Source organism: Zonotrichia leucophrys, chromosome 15 (genome assembly GCF_028769735.1).
Source record: "Zonotrichia leucophrys gambelii isolate GWCS_2022_RI chromosome 15, RI_Zleu_2.0, whole genome shotgun sequence".
NCBI lineage: Eukaryota > Metazoa > Chordata > Aves > Passeriformes > Passerellidae > Zonotrichia > Zonotrichia leucophrys.
Genome location: NC_088185.1, coordinates 11,696,960 through 11,717,378, shown reverse-complemented (window position 1 = coordinate 11,717,378; position 20,419 = coordinate 11,696,960). Strand labels below are relative to the sequence as shown.

General features: G+C 38.9%; 1 protein-coding gene across 3 annotated transcripts in view; it reads left to right on the top strand.

The window, feature by feature from the left end:
* CABIN1 (calcineurin binding protein 1) overlaps positions 1-20,419 on the top strand; it is a 126,148-nt gene that overhangs the window by 16,073 nt on the left and 89,656 nt on the right. For all 3 annotated transcript variants that reach the window (XM_064726537.1, XM_064726538.1, XM_064726536.1), the window contains exons 19-27: positions 1,599-1,752; positions 1,977-2,092; positions 6,230-6,391; positions 7,877-8,083; positions 8,430-8,575; positions 11,108-11,369; positions 14,406-14,666; positions 17,056-17,207; positions 18,989-19,167. In XM_064726537.1, coding sequence (XP_064582607.1) covers positions 1,599-1,752; positions 1,977-2,092; positions 6,230-6,391; positions 7,877-8,083; positions 8,430-8,575; positions 11,108-11,369; positions 14,406-14,666; positions 17,056-17,207; positions 18,989-19,167 — 1,639 coding nt within the window. The remainder of the gene's footprint in view (positions 1-1,598; positions 1,753-1,976; positions 2,093-6,229; positions 6,392-7,876; positions 8,084-8,429; positions 8,576-11,107; positions 11,370-14,405; positions 14,667-17,055; positions 17,208-18,988; positions 19,168-20,419) is intronic.

The following is a 20,419-nucleotide window of genomic DNA, read 5'->3' as shown; positions in this document are numbered from 1 at the left end:
CAGGCTGCAGGATCCAGGGCAGGCTGCAGGATCCAGGGCAGGCTGCAGGATCCAGGGCAGGCTGCAGGATCCAGGGCAGGCTGCAGGATCCAGGGCAGGCTGCAGGATCCAGGGGCTGCTGCAGGATCCAGGGCAGGCTGCAGGACTCAGGGCAGGCTGCAGGATCCAGGGCAGGCTGCAGGACTCAGGGCAGGCTGCAGGATCCAGGGCAGGCTGCAGGATCCAGGGCAGGCTGCAGGATCCAGGGCAGGCTGCAGGATCCAGGGCAGGCTGCAGCTGCTGGGTGAATTCCCACCCACTCCTAGTGATGGCTTTGGTTACATTTTTGGGAAGCTGGTATCACCATTTTGTGTGAGCATTGCCATAGTCTGCAGTGTGATAGAGCTGCACTGAGCACACACCTGTGCTAGATCCACTACCAAGCTGCCTAAAACAATCAAAATATGGTGGTGAGATAGCCCAACTCTGGGGTTTTAGGCTATTTGAAGTAGTAATAATGTGAAGATTGTTATAGGCAGCTCAGCCAATCAAATATGGTGTTAAGATAACCCAACACTGGGGTTTTAGGCTATTTGAAATGGTAATAATGTGAAGATTGGTTGAGCTGCCTAAAACAATCAAAATATGGTGGTAAGATAACCCAACTCTGGGATTTTGGGCTATTTGAAATGGTGATAATGTGAAGATTGGTTGAGCTGCCTGGGTGTAGCTTGTAAATTCTGATCTTGCCTGTAAGTGCTTCAGGCTGGAGGGGAAGGCCCCATGAGCCTTACAGGCATGGTAGAATTGCTTGCAAGTGCTGTTTTTTCTAGTAAAAACAGAGGGTGATCTGAACATGGCAGGGGAAAAGTGAAATGTGAATTTCTTCTAGAATTATGAATACAGCTAATTGTAGCCTTTTACTGAAGGTACTTTCAAACCTCAAAACTGAACAAGCGTTTTCAGTCCAGGTAACAAATGGCAAACTTACAAATGGCAGTTCTATTAAGAAGCAGGTCTAGTTAATGTCAGAATTCAATGTGCTTGCAGTTCTCAAATCTCCATTTACTTCCTTCACTACTTACAAAATCATACTCTTATTGTGTAAAGTTGTATGTTTTATGGAATGTAATGGAGTTCTGGAGAACAGAGTGTTCAGGCACATAATTTATGTAGGATCTTTATTGATTCTAGTTGGTCTTTAACAGTTGTTGTAACACCTGTTGTAGAATTCAGGAATTTTTGTAAGTTCCTCTGTATCTGGGTTGTAGGGAAATTTCTAGTACAATAATGAGGTGTAGTAATGCTGAGAATTGCTGCTGTGTATTTGCTTACTATGAATTGCTCATATAGCATGTTAACAGAGACACATCTGGGTGCAAAATGGGGCTGCAAGAGGAATGTCAGAGTAGGGCAAATAATCTACTACCCTTCCCCTACTGATTGATTTAGCATTTACTGATCTAGCATTTTTACAGCCACTGGTGAGAAGCTGAGACTCAACTTTAGATTATTTCCTTGGGGTAAAATGTGCTGCCAACTTTGGGTTATTTGGGAGGGATTCACACCCAGCCTGTGTTTACATCACTTTGTGTGTATGATGTGTGTTTCTTTATTAGATCATAGACTGCAGCATGGCTGTGCAGGAGGAGCCAAAGGAGCCCTACGTGTCCTCAGTGCTGCCATGGATTATCCTGCACAGGATCATCCAGCATGAGGAAGATGCTTTTCGATCCCTTTGCTGCCAGCAGCAGCAGAGCCAGGGAGAAGAAGGTGGATTATTTCTTCACTTTTACATATTGCACCTGAGCTCTTTACCATCCAGCTCAGGAATATAAGTAATAAAATACTTGTTTGTTGTCTTACCTTGCTGGCTGAAGGGAGGAGAGGGCTTTGCAAGCATCACTTTACACCAGAGGTGTTTGCCAGTTGAAGCATTGACTCAGATTTAACTCAGTTCTGTGCTACTTTAATATTTACCAATTTCTTTCTTCCAGTGAGTCCTGATACCCCTATGTTGCCTTCTTCACTTATGCTGTTGAACACAGCTCATGAGTATTTGGGAAGAAGGTCCTGGTGTTGCAATTCAGATGGTGCTCTGCTCAAGTTTTATGTAAGTACAAATTGTGGAATAACTGAGATTGATTCTGATTGATCTCTGAAAATCATCTGGCCAAGCCACATCCCAAAGCAGGAAACAAAGTTCAAAGTTAGATTGTTTGCTGCCTTATCTTCATGTTAGATATACACTTTTAAATCCACTTTCCAACTTCTCCCAGACAAACATATGAAAGTTTCAGTCAGTTTAATCTGAATAGCAAAGGCTTGTTATTCCAGAGCCTTTTCTATCGGTCTGCTTCTGTCATGCTCCCCATTGTTCTCTGGACTTGCCTCACTGAGAGAAAGAATTGTTTTCTTCTCTTTTTTCTCCTTTGTTTTGCTTCTTGCAGTAGTGTTTGATTTTGTTCATGGGATTTGAAAGGGAAGTAGGGATAACCAAGCAGTTGGATAGTGCTGTACAGCATTCAGGAGCTAAAAAAACCTGTTGTGTCACATCTTTAAAATTGCTGCTAAAATAACACAGTGGGATTCCATATTCATCTTGTCTCAGTGGTTCTAAATAAGTTGCTCACTTCACAGGACTGAATTTGTCAAGTGTTAGGTAGGGTTTGCACATTTCAGTGTACATAAATACTGTTTATCATGTAAAAAGAACATATTTAAACTTTCAGCCAAGAAAATTCAGTTTTGAACAGCTTGGTTGTTTGTTTCTTCCAAACCATAAGAGTGAAGATTTGCAGCTCATCATCTGTCCTCAGTTACACAACTGGAATGCTTCTGATTGCTCCAGTGTTACCTGGATTTGCTCTGAAGCTGGGATGCATTTAATTGTTCTGTGGTTGATAAATTTGTATCTACCTTGATTTTATACCACAGTCTGAAAAAAAATAGCTTTTTTTCTCTATTGTTTTCATGTTATGAACTAAATATTATTTAAAATACACATACACAGTTCATCTGTTGCACAGTGATGAGAATGAAGAATTACTTTGTCCCTCCATTTTCCTGTGTGTTAAGGCTGTTCTTTGCTTTGTTTGTCAGATGAGTCTGTTACATCTCATCTCATGTGCTCCAGGAATGGCTGTCTGGGCACTAATATTTAGCATTATTAGATGAAAGGACTTACCCATTCGTGGTTGACCTTTTTAAGATTATTCCTTGAGGTCTCATTGTTACACCAGAAAAGAAATTTCCCCTTTGCTTCTATTTGGTTAAATAGAATATTTAATTAATATTTAAGATTGCTTTTATGCAAAATAAAAACATTAAAGCAGCAGTAAATTATTGAAACAGCCCTTCCCTTCCCTTCCCTTCCCTTCCCTTCCCTTCCCTTCCCTTCCCTTCCCTTCCCTTCCCTTCCCTTCCCTTCCCTTCCCTTCCCTTCCCTTCCCTTCCCTTCCCTTCCCTTCCTTCCCTTCCCTTCCCTTCCCTTCCCTTCCCTTCCCTTCCCTTCCCTTCCCTTCCCTTCCCTTCCCTTCCCTTCCCTTCCCTTCCCTTCCCTTCCCTTCCCTTCCCTTCCCTTCCCTTCCCTTCCCTTCCCTTCCCTTCCCTTCCCTTCCCTTCCCTTCCCTTCCCTTCCCTTCCCTTCCCTCTTTAATTTAATTCTATTTGGTTAAATAGAATATTTCTATTTGTTTGCTGATTTTCTCTTGGCTCAGAAAGCTGAGAGCTCTGACAGCCTGGGACAGCCTGGCTGCTGGCAGATCCCACATAATGTGATGCCATGGCATCCACTGAGCCCTCTGCAGGGACATTTCAGTGGCACTTTGCAGATTCAGCTTGACTTCACTGAGGTTTATTACCTTCAGCCAAGAGAAAATCATGATTAGTTCTGCATAGAGCTACTCAGGAATCTCCTGATTTCCCTTCTCAGCATTCCCTGGAGCTTATTAGGCACAGCTCAGTGCCAGAGCCCATCTACCTCTGCATTTGAGCAGTGGCATGTCCAGGACAGTAATTTAGACAGCTGGGAAGGATGGCACAGAGAGCCTGAGGGGTTCTGCAGAGTCACAATGAGCAGGGTTTGAACTGAGGCTGATTCAGGCTGGAACTCTCAGATTATCTCTGAGCCCTGCTCTCCTCAGCCTCCCTGGTGTTGGGAGCATAATGCTGATGCACTGGGCTGGCCCTGCAGGGGCTCCAGAGGGTTTATTAGCTCAGGCCCTGTGGTTCATGGAAATAGATGGGCTGTTCCCAGGCTCATGTCCTGAAGTGATGAGTCTGAATTGTGCCTGGAAAATGTGCTGTACCCACAGAGTATGGGCTGGGAACCTGGGCAAAGGACAGATGACTGAGAGCTGGCTGTATATGTATTTGCAGCTCTTTGCAAATATCATCAGCTACTTTAAACAAAGTGCTCCATTTTCACTGACAGAATTGCCAACTTTTTAAACTAAAATATATTATAGTGTTATTAACCACAAGAATTCAGTTTTCAGCGTTTTCCGAGACAAGAGGGTGTTGGAAGGATAGGGAAAGACAAGGATAAAATGGGATGAATTATTTGAAGAGAAAGGAAGCCTCAAGAATGTGAACAGTGTGTTTCATAGATTAGTGTTAAATGGTCACCTTTGCAGGTGAACTGTCTGCTCAAGGTCCTTATATTGCTTCTGGATGAATGTGCTGTGCAAGAGGAGGTGTTAATATTAATTAGGGCCTTTAGCAATAGTCTGAATTATTAGGAACAATTCTGGATTTCTGCCAAGAGCTTGAAAGTTGAATAATAACAAAGGAGATTGTTTTGAATGCTGTTCAAGTGAGAATTCTGTTACTGCTGTTAGATGTGCTTTTGTTTGTAGCAGTAGGAATTGAAGGCTTTTGTTACAGTATCCTCTGATGCTCACTGTTTTTCCTCAGCTTATTTAGCTGCCCTTTCTGTAAATTTCAAATGTTGATCACAAATTCATACAGGGAAAGTGCTGGCAATAAGGTGTCTGCTGGGACTCAGTGTGAATGAGTCTGCTGTGACTCCAGATGGCATTGAAATGCTTTCTAAGAATTGTCTTTGCTTTTCTTTTTCAGGGGTTTGGCTCTTAATAAACAGTACCTTGATCTTAGCACAGATATTTTAATCAGAAGAGAATCAGCATCTTCAATTCCAGCTCTTACAAATGAGCTTCTTACATGTAGAAAGTCAGATTTTTGCCTTGTCATGCAGTGTTTGTATTGACAGGAAAAAGCTTTGTGTAGGATCATGCATAAATAATTGAGTCTGAAGTCCTAGATGTTGAAAAATGAGAAATGGTCACAAATAAACATTTCTTTTTTATTTAAATTCTATAGTGGAACACATTGAAATTGAATCTTAAACCTCAGTGGTTGTGTGGGTCTTGATTTGGTCATGAAATAAATATCCAGCATGCCCCTACACAGGTTATTCTTGGTGAGCATATTTTTCTTGACCTTGAAATGTCTTCTTGGAATGTGTTCCTTTTGGGTTTGTTTTTTATGGCAGCTTAGTGAGAATTTTCAAAGAGTTACCTTTCTTCTTTTGGCATTCAGCTGCAGTTTTTATAATGAATGTCTTAAACTATCAGCATCTTCCAAAATATTCTACTGATGGGTGCTTTCTCTTGTGGTGCTGAAGGTAAAGATAGCAACTTGCTACAGTATTTAGGAATTTGGGATCAATCCAGCCACTTTCCTTGGTGTGTAGCCATCTGTGTAATACTGTTCATACTGTTCAGTTCCATGGTCCTTTTAGCCAGATTTCCATTAACTCTCTCTCTTCTTTTGCTGCCAAGTCCTCTCCATCCTGCTTTTTTCATGCAGAGGAAATTGCTGGTTGTGAGTTAGGGCAGAAATTCTTCTGTACCTTTTCCTTTCTCACAGCATTGATGAACTGTAGTTCACAGTTACATTCACAAAAGCAGCTTGATGTGTAGGGGAGAACTTTGAATGATTTTAGATCTGAAACATGAAGCTGATATTTAACCTCATTGATTAAAGATAAATGTGGATTAATACAGGAGGAAAAATAAAAGCACTTCAATGCTGCTGCAGTGCCATTGGAATGACTTGTGTGAGACCAGTTCACAAAAATACATGAGTAATACTGGGGAAATTAATTGTTATTGGGGAAAAATCCATGTAAAAATCCCTTAAAATCCCCTAAAGTTATTTTCATCACCTGCCTTCAGGCAGCTCTCTGTGATCTGCAGGTGACCTTGTCCTTGTGCTTGCCTTGTAGGTTCAGGTACTGCAGAAAGAACTTGCAGCTTCCACTTCTGAGGATACTCATCCATACAAAGAGGAGCTGGAAACAGCCTTGGAGCAATGTTTTTATTGTTTATATGGTTTCCCTAGCAAAAAAAGCAAAGCAAGGTACCTAGAAGAACATTCAGTACAGCAGGTGAGTTATGTCTTATCCAATGTCAGTGGAATATCCTGAACTGATGAAAGATGCATTCTTATTTTGTTCCAATGCACTTTGATATATTTTGGAGAAATATTACTTTTATTTATTGTAAATTTTATGTATTTTACACATTATAGAGAATAGAATAAAAATCTTAGTATTTTAAAAAATTATAAATATAACAAGTTGAATATTTTAAATGCTAATCTTATCCATAGTAGTTTGCCGTCCTGAAAGTTTTGAGAAATTGATTTTATTAAGTATCACTTTCGTATTTTCAGCTGAGAAGAAGTTCAAGGTTGAGGAAAATTTAGAGAGGAAAAGTCAGCTTGAGAGAAGAAAGTTTTAGCGGCCAGCCTTGCAGTTTATGAAAGTGAAAAATGTCACAGTTAAAAGTTTGCAAGTACATTATGTTATCACTGATTTTGACATCTCTAATGGTAAATACCTGGTAGCTGTTCATAAGAAATGGGAAATTCAGTTGAATTTGGGACAAGGGTGACTACAGAGTGCTTCTGGAAGAGGGTTGTAATGTTAAGGGAGGAAGAGAAAAATACAGGGCAGCAATGCAATGTCCTGCCTTGAGAAACATCCCTGGTTTTGTTCAGAAACCCCAGACTATTTTGCACTTCAAATGCAAATGATCATAGGATTATCAATCAAAACCATTTTCATGTAGCAAAATTATTGTCTGGCTGTGTTGAACAAACCTTTTAAAATACACAGATACTCTTACATTACTGTTCATTAAATATTTGGAAATTTTTATGTTGTATGTACATCTTAGAGAGTGAAGATAATGAGAGAAAGGGGATAAATAAGAAAAAGGGAAGTATAAGGAGATTACCCTGTGCAACTTCCTTGCATTTCAATGCAGAGCAAAATTTAAGAATAAAGTTAAAAGGGTAAAGCAATAAAAGGAGAAAAACCTTGGTCTAGCAGAAGGGAACTGTCAATTACTTTAAGTATTTTTACTGCTTTCAAGAAAGAAAAGTGAAGAGAAAATGAGGAGTAAATTCTGGAAGTAATTTTCTGTAGAGTTCAAAGAGGGGCTCAGAATTTTGTCTGGTTCCCATTTCATTAACTTTTCTTACTTGGTTCTGAAATGGAAGGGGCAGAGTTCTCCTTATCTTACCCATGATCTCAGTGTCACTCAGAATGTTTACAATTGATCCTTGCTTATAAACAATTTTTCTGAGCAAGTGGAATGAATTTATTTTTACTTTATTTTGACTTTAGTGACCTACACTAAGTTACAGCAGCATCTTTGTCTGTTAAATCAGTGAGCAGTATATTGTATTTGTGAGCAGCATAAATGAATAGCACCTTTAGCTCTGTTCTTGGGAGGTTTAGTTTGGTTCCTGCTAGAGTAATGTGTACACTCCTCTGAACTAGAAAGTCTATAGAAAACCATCATTAGTAGACTTGAATTTTAGAATTTGAAGTATTTTTCCCCCTCTCATCTGCCTCCCTCTTCAGGTTGATCTAACATGGGAAGATGCTTTGTTCATGTTTGAGTATTTTAAGCCTAAAACTCTTCCAGAATTTGATAGTTACAAAACCAGTACTGTGTCTGCTGATTTGGCCAACCTTCTGAAGAAAACTGCCACAATTGTTCCTCGAACTGACAAGCCTATGCTGAGCCTGGAGACTGTATCTGCCTATATTGAAGGAACATCCAGCAAGGTATAATTAATTGTTTTTTAAAAAAATTAAATTGAAAGGAGTAAAAATTGGTGTTGCTGTTTTTATGTTGACTTTGAGATTATTAGTGAGATGATTTATTCCATACTGTTGGGTTTTCTTGGGTAATTGCATTTAAATAAAATAAGAATGATCCCACCAGAGCTTTTAGTCTTTGAATGGTAAAATATAGTCAGGATGAGATGTTCATGAGTGTTTGTAAGTGCTCTGTTTGTGAATTGCTTTCAAGGTTTTCATATTCAAGCCCTTCACATTGTGTGATGAAAAGGCTGCTTCCTCTACAAGGAAGTGCTCATTTATTCTGAACCTTTGCCTTTCTGGTTTTCAGGCACCATCTCTCCCTGAGGGTGCAGACTACTCTCCACCAGTGGTGACTGAGCTCTATTATCTCCTGGCAGATTATCATTTCAAGAACAAAGAACAGTCCAAGGCCATTAAATTTTACATGCACGACATTTGTATTTGTCCAAACAGGTCAGTATTTTGGAATCCTGCTGCATGTCCTTCCTTCTTCTCACTTCTTTCAGCACTGAAAAGCAGGCAAATGGTTTCAGGAATGAAAAACAAATCCCAAACAGCCAAATCCCCCTCCTGCAATCCATTATCACATGTCCATTGTATAATTAAGGGCATCTCTAAAACAACCCAACAGAGAAAACAAAACCCAAAATACAGGGTGAAATATTTGATTGCTTTGAACTTAAAACCAAAAAATGAAAGGGAGCGGGGAAGCTAAATTGAAATAAAGAATAACTCTGAAGAATGAATTGTTTGTACCTTTTGTTCTTTGCTTTGGCATGTTCATGCATGATAAGGAGTGAAAAATATCCTCATTTGATAGGTAGCTATAGCACAAATGGCATCCTTTAGTGCATTAATTGCTTAGGCTGACCCCTTCCTAAAAGTGTTGATTTTGCTGCTAGAGAACTACACAGAGAATATAAGTATTGAAGTGATATTTAAACAAAACCACCTTGTTTCTTGATAATTTACAACTCACTGAAATACCATCAAGATTAAACTCTCTCATCTTAAAAATAAAGCATGTTCTGAATATCCGTCTTCTAAATTAAACTAAATAACCTTTAAATTTGCTGATTAAATATAGAGTTTGCATATTAGGTGTTATCATTTTAATTCTCCTTGAAGTTGATAGATCAGGGTCAGTGACAAAAACCCTAATTTGATAGATTTGAGACAAGAAAATTGTTTCTAAATCCAGTCACGTAACGGAGACAAAAGGGAAGGTGAAGGCACAGAGCAATTTTAGATGAGAAATCTTCAGAGGAAATGGATGTAGTTTAATGTTATTGCATCTTCTAGTCTGGGACTTGTGACTAGCAAATGGCTAAAACTTTTGTTTAAAGGCAGATAAAGAAATTACCATTATCACCCCCTACCCATTTTTCTGCAGTTTAGATGTTCTAAAACTTAAATTCAAAAATAAATGAATGGAATGCATTTTTACTTTAATATGTGGCTTTTTTTGCTCAGAAGATGCCTTATGTGGTAGCATAGGATTTTTGCCCCAGTCAAAGTAGTTGGTACTTGTCTGCACTACAGTTCCTGTTCATTCCCCTCAGGAATCTGACTGTTGAGGTCACTTGACCTAGAAATGGGTTTTCAGTTGGAATCAGAAGAAATTGCAGGCAAAAAATGAGAACATTATGGTGGTTGCCTTGGTGCTAAAATCATGGTAAAATTGAAAAAGCCCAGAGCAGAGGAACCCTGGTGGTAAAGTGAGGTTGTGGAAACCACCATTCAGATTGTGTTGTCAACAAACACAGGCTGGACCCTCACCAGTCCTTCAGGCAGAAATTACAGTTTTAGTTCATCAGGATTTTCCTACTTGGATGCAATTCTGGCTTTATGATTTTTATGCTGGGAAATGATGATGATTATTCACAGTTGAGTCCAACAGCACAAGGTGTCACAATGTCTGCTGGCCTGCAGGGTGACAACATTTTGACAGGGCTGCGTGGTTACTGAGAAAAAAACAGTGGGAGTGCTGCCATTAGAAATGTGGATATATTGGCTTTGCATGGCAAATAAACCTGGATTTTTCATCTGTTTTCCATGTGTGACAGTTACTGGGGGCAGTGCTTTGTAGGAAACCACTTAAAGAAAATCAATATGATTTAGGCTGTACAGCTTGTGTTCCACTCTGAGGAGAGGAGGAAGTGCAGAAATCTGTTTTGTGTGATTGAAAGAGGAAAAAGTTGTAGATACAAGAAGACAAATCTTGTCTATGTGTAGTGAAATGTTCAGGGGGGAGTTTGTTCATGGGTTTAAGAGCCTGAGATGAGAGAGGTGGGACTCCAGGCAGCTCTTCAAAATGCTGCTCATTGTAAAGAAGTTGTTTTACAGCAGTCTTGGGTCATGGGTGACAAGAGCTGCCAGCTACAGCTCTGGGCAAGCCTGAAGCCCCTTTAGTTCTGGCTACTGATATATTTTTCTTTGCTGAGTATCTTAATACATACCAACCAATCAGCATTATACACAATATCTTTCCTATTACCCATAGCCTATCAGAACTACTGTCATTACCATATTATGGTCATTACTATCCAGTCACCTGAGTTAGTATGTTACAGTTTAAGCTTAAAGTTGTTTTTCAGTTTTCTTGCAGTGGAAAATTCTTAAACCTTTTCTCTACTTGCCACATCGGCGTGTTTGTTTGCCTGTGGTAACTTTGGTAACTTTCTGCTTTTCCTAAGACCTATTTCTGCTTGGTAAAAGCATCTTTTTTGTTTGTGGTCAACATATCCTTTGCTCAAGTCATAAAACCCCCTTCCAACTCAACCTTTGCTTTCTTAGTTGTTCAGCAACAGCTGGCTCAATTTTCAATTTAGACATCTGTTGTTCTTCTATATCAAAACTTGCTTCCATCTCTATTCCATTCTCAGGCTCTACATTCAGAGCTTTCTGCCAAGCACAGATATCTGTGAAACTTTCTTGTCAAACTTTCACCTTTTCCAACGCTGGGTTGTGTTCCTGCCTGCACAGGTTTGACTCCTGGGCTGGGATGGCTCTGGCTCGAGCGAGCCGCATTCAGGACAAGCTGAACTCCAACGAGCTGAAGAGTGATGGCCCCATCTGGAAACATTCCACCCCTGTCCTGAACTGCTTCAAACGGGCCCTGGAGATCGACAGCTCCAACCTGTCCCTGTGGATCGAGTACGGCACCATTTCCTACGCCCTGCACTCCTTCGCGTCCCGGCAGCTCAAGCAGTGGAAAACAGAGCTGCCCCCTGAAGTGGTCAAGCAGGTGGGATCTAACACAGAGTATAAAATTTTAAATATTTAAAATTAGAGTTTTGTCTTCATTTAAAAGCCAAGTGTCTGCTAAGGAAGGCAGGAACCTCCCCTGAAATGGAAAATGTAAACTCCCTCCCTCCGAATTGTTATACATTTGAAATGTATAGGGGCTCGCCGGCAAAAATATGGGAGCAGGAATAACAGTTCTTTATTAGGGAAAAAATTAAAAAAAAATAAACAATGCAGTAAACCAAAACAACACTGTCAGAGTCAGAACCCAGCCTGACACCCTGTGGGTCAGGGTGTTGGTGGCAGTCCCATTGGAATTGTGGCTCAGCCCTCCTGCAGTGTCAGGGCTGGTTCTGCTGGAGCAGGGATCCTGTAGAGAAGGATGGATTCTTCCTCTGAAGATCCAGTGGAAGGAGAGGCTGCTGCTGTTCCTCTGGGAATCCAGTGGAGAAGCCGTGCTGGTGTCTCAAAACCTCTGGATTATATCTGGGTAGGAATGCTTGGCTCCTCCCTCTGGGCTCACATCTCCCAATGGGATGCTGTAGTTCTTATCAGCCATGCAGGGACATTCAATAGCTGTTATCAGCAATATCCCTTCCCGAGGGAGAATTAGGTGTGGAAGAGATAAGAAAAACTGCCCATTTAACAGAAGATAACTGCCACACCTCTAACACATGGCAAATAGAATACATCTTGCTTTGCAATCTGGGACAGTTTTCTAACATAGTTAATTTTTAAATTAATTATTTACACGCTATATTCTACATATGAGACTGTATGATTACTTAGTAATGTTGGAAATTGCAATATTCATGTAATATGGTCAAGCAGCATTTGAAGGTGGGTTTTTTCCTCTCTTTTTCCTGTGTAAGATCAGTTTGAGCCTTATCTTTGAATTATCTTTTGAAGGTGACACAAAATTATTGTAACCTTCTGGAAAGGGGAATTATATTTACCTTTCCTTTCTGTAAATGTCATGCAATGTTTCCAGGAAAAGGTGAAATGCATACCTATTGAAATAGTGAAGAGATCAGAAATGACTCTGATATCTGTGTCCACATGTCATCTCTTACATCTAAAGAATCCTCCCCTTTTTCTGTGGTTGTGGGCCATTTACCTAAACAAAAGATCAAATTTCCATTGAAAACATTGTTATGAATTCATTATCTCTGCATAAGGGAGGTGAAAAACATTATGAAGTTTGTTGCTAAACCAAAATGAACAATTCTAAATACACTCTGACACTGATAAGAGTTGCTTGGAAAAACGTTTTCTCTTTTTGGACCAGTGAGCTCCATTTCTGATTTAGCTATTCTGACTTCCAAATATTACCTAGTCTGCAGCTGGAAGCACGATGAAAAAAAGGAAGTGCTGCTCCTGTGCTGTAATTTGTAAAACTTTCAGTGTTTGAGCTGCAGAGATCAGTGCTGGGAGATTTGCAGGGGGTGGTGAGTGTCAATCTGAGCTGCCCCAGCACTGCAAGGGAACAAATAGTTTATTCAAGAGTATGTTTGAAATGACAGTCAACAACAGGGTTTTCTTCTGGAGGGTTATTGCATCCAACAGCTCCAAAGCCAACTCCTCAGAAAATGAAGTTATTGCATTTTATATCTTTGCCCTATCAGAAGTTTGGTCTTGCAGCCCCTTGGCAATGAGGGATTTGTTGAAGAATTCCAGGGCTGGTGTTGGAATTACTTCATAGTATCAGATAAAAGGAGCAATGCAGAGCAGCCATCTGAAGCTGAAGATTAAATGAGAGTGTTTATTTAGGACTATTTAAGTCTTCATTTTTTTTCAAGTGAATATATTAAAAATGCATAATTTAGTAAGAAAAGTTCTATTATAATAAAAGATGAATTGAAACAATTTAATCTCACTTGTACAGATATATCTCTTCAGGAATGTGTTTCTCATACAAAAAAACCTTATTATTCTCTTCTTCTTACAGAATGTTTAGGAAAGGAAAGGTTATGTTTTAGTTCTTCGTTATAGCCACACAGTTGAAATTTATAAACTTCATTTTCAAAGAGAGAAAATTACATTAATGCATCTTTTGACCTAGTTTTTTTACATGAATTTATTGGCATTTAGCTTTAATTTATGCTGCTGGTTTTAATTTTTTTTTTATAGGGTGGGGAGAATATTCATGTCAAAATTAGCTACATTGCAAGCAAGATGAAATCCTTTTCTTCACAAATGAGAGTGGTCCATAGCGACTTTAGCAGACTTCAGTTGCAGAACAAAGCAAATAATTTTTTTCTTTGAAGAGTTAAGATCATTAAAAAAAAAACCAAACAAACCACTAAAAATTACCAAAAAAAAAATTCTACCACTGTGAAAAAGTGATAGAATTTCTGTAGAGGTGAATATTGGGTTGTTGTTTTTCAGATAGATGTAGATGTAGATGTAGATGTAGATATGGATGTAGATATGGATGTAGATATGGATGTAGATATAGATTAGATATGGATGTAGATATAGATTAGATATAGATATAGATATAGATATAGATTAGATATAGATTAGATATAGATATAGATTAGATATAGATTAGATTAGATTAGATATAGATATAGATATAGATTAGATATAGATATAGATTAGATATAGATTAGATATAGATTAGATATAGATATAGAATAGATATAGATATAGATATAGATATAGATTAGATATAGATATAGATATAGATATAGATATAGATATAGATATAGATATAGATATAGATTAGATATAGATATAGATATAGATATAGATATAGATATAGATATAGATTAGATATAGATATAGATATTTCTTCTGTCTTATTGTTCTGTTCTGGTTGGTTGTGCCAGCAGTCACTGGAGGGAACAAAACCCTATCCACAAACCCATTTTATGGGCGGTTGGGGTGCGTTTCACCACTCGGGATGTGTTTAATACTTCTGCATCATTTATATTGAAAGTGTTTACAAGCTGTGCCGTGCTCAGGTGCTTTTCCACAGGCAGCAGGGTGTTTTTGGGCTTTGCTGCAGTGAGCTTTGTTGTGCCCTGTGCAGATGGAGGAGCGCAGGGACAGCATGCTGGAGACAGCCAAGCTGTGCTTCACGTCCGCGGCGCGCTGCGAGGGCGACGGCGACGAGGAGGAGTGGCTCATCCACTACATGCTGGGCAAGATAGCTGAGAAACAGAAGCAGCCTCCTGTGGTGTACCTGCTGCACTACAAACAGGCAGGCCACTACCTGCACGAGGAGGCTGCTCGCTACCCAAAGAAGATTCACTACCACAACCCACCAGAACTGGCCATGGAAGCCTTGGAGGTAATGTTGGATGTGTAGCTGGAAGCCTTGGAGGTAAAGGAAAATTGAATGTGTAGCTGGAAACCATAGAGGTACAGGGATGTTGAATGTGTAGCTGGAAGCCTTGGAGGTAAGGGAATGTTGGATGTGTTGGCTGGGATTCTTGGAGGTAAAGGGATGTTGAATGTGTAGCTGGAAGCCTTGGAGGTACAGGAATGTTGAAGGTGTAGCTGGAAGCCTTGGAGGTAAGGGAATGTTGAATGTGTAGCTGAAAGCCTTGGAGGTAAAGGAATGTTGAATGTGTAGCTGGAAGCCTTGGAGGTAAAGAAATGTTGAATGTGTAGCTGGAAGCCTTGGAGGTGAAGGAATGTTGAATGTATAGCTGGAAGCCTTGAGTAAAGGAATGTGAGGGTGTTGGCTGGGATTCTTGGAGGTAAGGGAATGTTGAATGTGTTGGCTGGGATTCTTGGAGGTACAGGAATGTTGAAGGTGTAGCTGGAAGCTTTGGAGGTAAAGGAATATTGAATGTGTAGCTGGAAACCCTGGAGGTAAGGGAATGTTGAAGGTGTAGCTGGAAGCCTTGGAAGTAAAGAAATATTGAATGTGTAGCTGGAAGCCTTGGAGGTAAAGGGATGTTGAAGGTGTTGGCTGGGATTCTTGGAGGTAAAGGAATGTTGAATGTGTAGCTGGAAGCCTTGGAGGTAAGGGAATGTTGAATGTGTAGCTGGAAGCCTTGGAGGTATAGGAATGTTGAATTTGTAGGCTGGAAGGTTTGGAGGTAAACAAATGTTGAATATGGAAGCTTTGTTCTTGTAAGAATGTGCCCCCTGTTGATGCAGTGACAAAATTATCCTTTGTCTCCTTAAAAAGGAAAGAAGCCCTGAAGTTTCTCTCCTCAGTTAGGTAAAAGACACCTCATAGGACCTTGGGGACTTCACCTCAAACTGAAGGATAGCCAATTGGACAGAAGAAACCAAAAAGTCCAGCCTAAGCAACTCACTAGAAAAAGAACAAAGGAAATAATCACTTTTGTGAGATGTTCTACCAGGAGCAAGAGCCTCTTGCCCCTGGCCTGGGTTTTTCTCTGCAAAGAGCTTTGTTATTTTGCCTTTTATCAAAACTTTCCTGTTTCCAACACTACCACAGAAGCCATCCTGCTGACTTTATGCCATCTGAGGTAGCTGAGCTACAGATCTCCCAGAGCTCATGAGACCTGGCTCGAGGTGACCCCTCTGTCCTGTTCTCTACAGGTTGTTAGGCACATGTAGATGGTTGTGGGAAGTTTGCAGGACACACTTGGAGAGTGAGATGGAGCCTGTTATTCAGGCTGGTTTCATTTCAAAGGCAGGTTGGACAGGTGGGTGTCGGATCTCAGGATCTCAGTCCTGAGGTGCTGAGCCACTGAGACCACCTTGGGGGGCTCGGGAGTCCTGGAATGTTGCCAGAAGTGTCTGGTGGCTGGACTTTGATCCTACACAGGAGACGACACCTGTATGAGGATAGGAGGGTTCCACCGGGGTGAATGGTGAAGGGATTGGTTAATTAGAGAGTGAGGACACAGGGTTTAGGATTTCTGTACAGGGGGGGTTTAGAGAAGTAAGATGGAGGAATTGGGGCGTGTCCTGTCCTTCTTCTTCTTCTTCTTCTCCTCCATCTTCTGTGGTGATGGTGGCACTTTTAGATTGGTTATTACTGAAAGTGCACCGGGTAATAAGAATAAATGGTATTGGGGAAAAATGATAAATATTGTACACGTAACTATGGGTATAAAGATAGGTGGCTGCCTGGAGGGCAGCACAGTGTGCTCATGGCTGGCTGCTGAGCAGAGCTCTGTCGGGCTGAAAGAACATCTTTTAGATAAACAATTAATAAACATAAAAACCAAAAGAAGAACTGAAGCTTCTTCTCGTCTTTTGATACGCGGGCTGCCCCAAGGCCACTCCGGGCCTTTCCAGGCCCTTCAAACAGCCGAAAAACCGACAGGTGGGTAGCAATTCCACTTCTGAATTTTGCTGCAAAGTTAATTGGTTTTTATAAAAATCAAACATTGATAGGATTCACAGACATCTCATACCTATGGAAGCACAGGTTTGTGCATGAGGTGGGACTTTTGCTCTCACTGTTGTCTGGTAAAAGTTCTAGAACAGACCCAGTGGTCACTTGCTCTCAACGAGGCCAGTTCTGCTTTCCTTGTTGTGTTCCATAGGTTATGGTTATAAAATTTGCACAGTGTTCAGATTTTGTAATTTAAAAGCAACTTTAAAGTCAGGGAAAGTTCAATTCAGGTAAGTTTAGGTGTCAAGTAGCTTTCTTAACTAACTCCTGCAGCTTCTACAGAGGAAAGACTATTTGTAATGGATTACAGAGCTACAGATTCTTTACTGACCTAATGGACTTTGGTGTTTTTTAGGTGTATTTTCGACTTCATGCTTCTATTTTGAAACTTGTGGGGAAGCCAGACTCTGGAGTAGATGCAGAGGTACTTGTTGGTTTCATGAAAGAAGCTTCTGAGGGACCCTTTGCCAGGGGTGAGGAGAAGAACACCCCAAAAGTGGCAGAAAAGTGAGTGCTAGTTTCCAGCAGGATCCTCTGAATGAATGCTGATAAACTGTACAATAAACTATTGAAATGAAGCTGAATGAAATATAAACAAAGTGAACAAATTTTACATTAATTTTGCAGTTTTCAGGAACCATGAATAAGATTAAATGCTACTCTGAGATCTCAATGAGTGGCACAGAGAGGAATTAGGAAGGCAAGAAAACAGAACAGTTCTGATCTTGTGATCCATTTTGAAGCCACAGTTTTTATTTATTCAAAAATTTGATTTTTTAAATCAACAGTTAAAAAATGCAAATTCAAATTATGGTCACTTATAGCATGAGAGATTTTAGTCCTTACAACTTTTCTCATTAACAACTACAAAATAAAGAAGAGTTTGCTATTGACCAGTGATAAGGAAGTGTCATGGTGGAGAAACTTCATAATTACAAATTGCCCCAGGCAGCTGTTAGTCATAAAAATTGAGAACCACAAAAAGCTATTTTTTCCTCTTATTAAAAAAATCTCCATAACATTAAGAAAGAAATCTTCTCTCCCTAAATAAGCTTAAAAAATCCATTTTAAAAGTAATAAACTAGCTAAAGATTTTAAATTTTATTTCTTCACATCTGTCAATAAGAAAAAAGTTATAAAAGAAGTGTTCTAAAAATTTTATTTTAGTTCTTACTACCTTTTTTCTTCTAATTAATGTTAATAAAATTTTCTATATAACCCTTTTAAAGTTTTAAACCTTTACCTTTCTCCTAATCCTATCTTCCTACCTCACAACAAGAAATAAATACATAAGTGATTAACCAACACTAAAACCCACCACACTCATCAATACATTACTTTAAAAATCTTAAATTAACAAACCAAAACCACTACAGGGAGGAAATAACTTGTTGTAAAAATCCTTAATTTAGAATTTGTCAGTGAGATTTGATTGGTGTGTTGGAAATCCTGTAAGAACATGTATATAAATATGGTGTTGTGGTTTTTAGGATGAAATGAGTGATGATTATTGATTCTAAGTTCTTAGAAGGCTGATGTATTATATTATATTGTATTATATTATATTATATTATATTATATTATATTATATTATATTATATTATATTATATTATATTATATTATATTATATATATTATTTTATATATATTATATATTTATAGTATGTAATTATGTTATATATATATTGTTATATATTATATATTTTATTATATATATTATATAGTTATAATTTAGTATTTATGTTTTTATATTGATAATTATCATTATATATAATACTATATATTATACATTTTAATTTAATATATTATTATATCATTTATAATTCTATATATATATATATATTTTTATATATTATATATACTTTATATATATATTATTTTATATTATATAATATTATTATATTATATATATATAATATATAAATATATTATTATATATATTATATAATTTACATAAATTGCATATATATAATATATATATGTATATATATAAAATATATATACTAAAACTATACTAAACTATAGGAAAAGGATACAGACAGAAAGCTAGAAAAGAATAAATAATAAAAACCCGTGACTGACCAGAAAGTCTGATGCAGCTAGACTAGGATAAGTCATTAATTAAAAACAATTCACATACTAGAATAAACAATTCTCTAAATCACATTCCATAGCAGCAGAACAAGGAGAAGCTGAAGCTTCCCAACTTCCCAGGAGAAGAAATCCTGGCAAAGGGATTTTTCATCAAATATCTCAGTAACCCTTCTCCTTTCCTGTCGCCCTCGCAGAGAAAAGCCTTGCTTGATAGATGAAGACTCTCACTCCTCAGCTGGAACAGTGCCAGGCCCTGGGACTTCCCTGCCCTCCTCCTCAGGTCCAGGTCTGACATCCCCACCTTACACAGCCACTCCAGTTGACCACGATTACGTCAAATGTAAAAAACCCCGCCAGCAGGCAGCGCCGGACGGTACAGTCCTGTTCTCATTCTGCAGCATGGGGGGCTGGGGCAGTTCCAGCCAACTGCTCAGCGAGGGTGAGGGGTCTGGGGTACCACGGGCAATATTGAAGCTCATTCTTTTTTTATATATTGAGTGCCTTAAATAGAATCAATGTACAGTCAGAGCTTTAAATACGAAAATCAAAGTTGTCACCTGCCACCGCTGGTGCCTGTCACTTAGTCAAAACTGTAGTGTTGGTAGGAGGAGTATGAGCTCACTGAATTTGCAGTGATTTTTTTCTTCAGAGCTCTTCAGGAAAGGTGTGGGTTCAGTCTGTAGAAGGCTGGACGCTGTTTTGGCCTGTGTGAAATGAATGGTGCAAATTCAAACTGGTTCGAACAAGACAAATTGGTAAAAAGACAACACAAGCCTGTTTGCAATTTCTTGAAGGAGGCAGGTGGCAACTATTTTGAATATATTGTGATTCAGCACGAAGTGATTTGCATGACAGTCCAGTAGATTTCATCTTTTAATTTTTCTTTATCATTTACAATGACTGGTTAGCAGCTCATCTTTGTAGAATATAAAATGGTAGAATAAATAATTGGCTTAAAAATGTAAGAAGAAGGGGGGTGGTGTCATAGTGTTAATGAAGATTTTGCAATTGCATATATAATAGAAATTAAGTTACAATTTAAGTAACCTGAGTTTATTATTTGGCTAGGAATTTGATTCTGATTCTACTCTTCCAGCCATTTGTTTATCCATCTGGATCTATGAGTATCAGCACTCAAGGAGTAAAATACCTGCAGTGTTTAGCTTGGTGTTGGTAGAATGTGCCAGGCCCCACAGAAATGCTCTGCTTGATATGAATTTATTTCTGGAGGGTGGGTGCTTCCTATTGTCATTTTCTGAAGAATGGAAATTGTAAATAACTTTGTTGACACAGTTTTGAAACAATGTTCCTAGTCTGAAATTTTTTCAGGGTGAATTTATTTCTTTTTCACAACAATTCTTGGTGCAGCCAACAGAAGCTCTTTTATTTCTCTCATTATATTGAACAGAGAAATGTTTGTTTTGTTACTGCTTGCATTTCACTTGGGAGTAATTCATTAGACTGTTTTGAGATCATTTGTAGTGTGGAGGTGTCAATGGGTTCTGCAGTGATCGGGCTCTTTTATTGGCTTTTTGATGTCTTTTGACAAAACAGCATAGAAGGGAGGAAATATTTAAATATTTCTTAGCTAATATTCCCTGTGGGGAGCCTTTCTGCCTAGGACT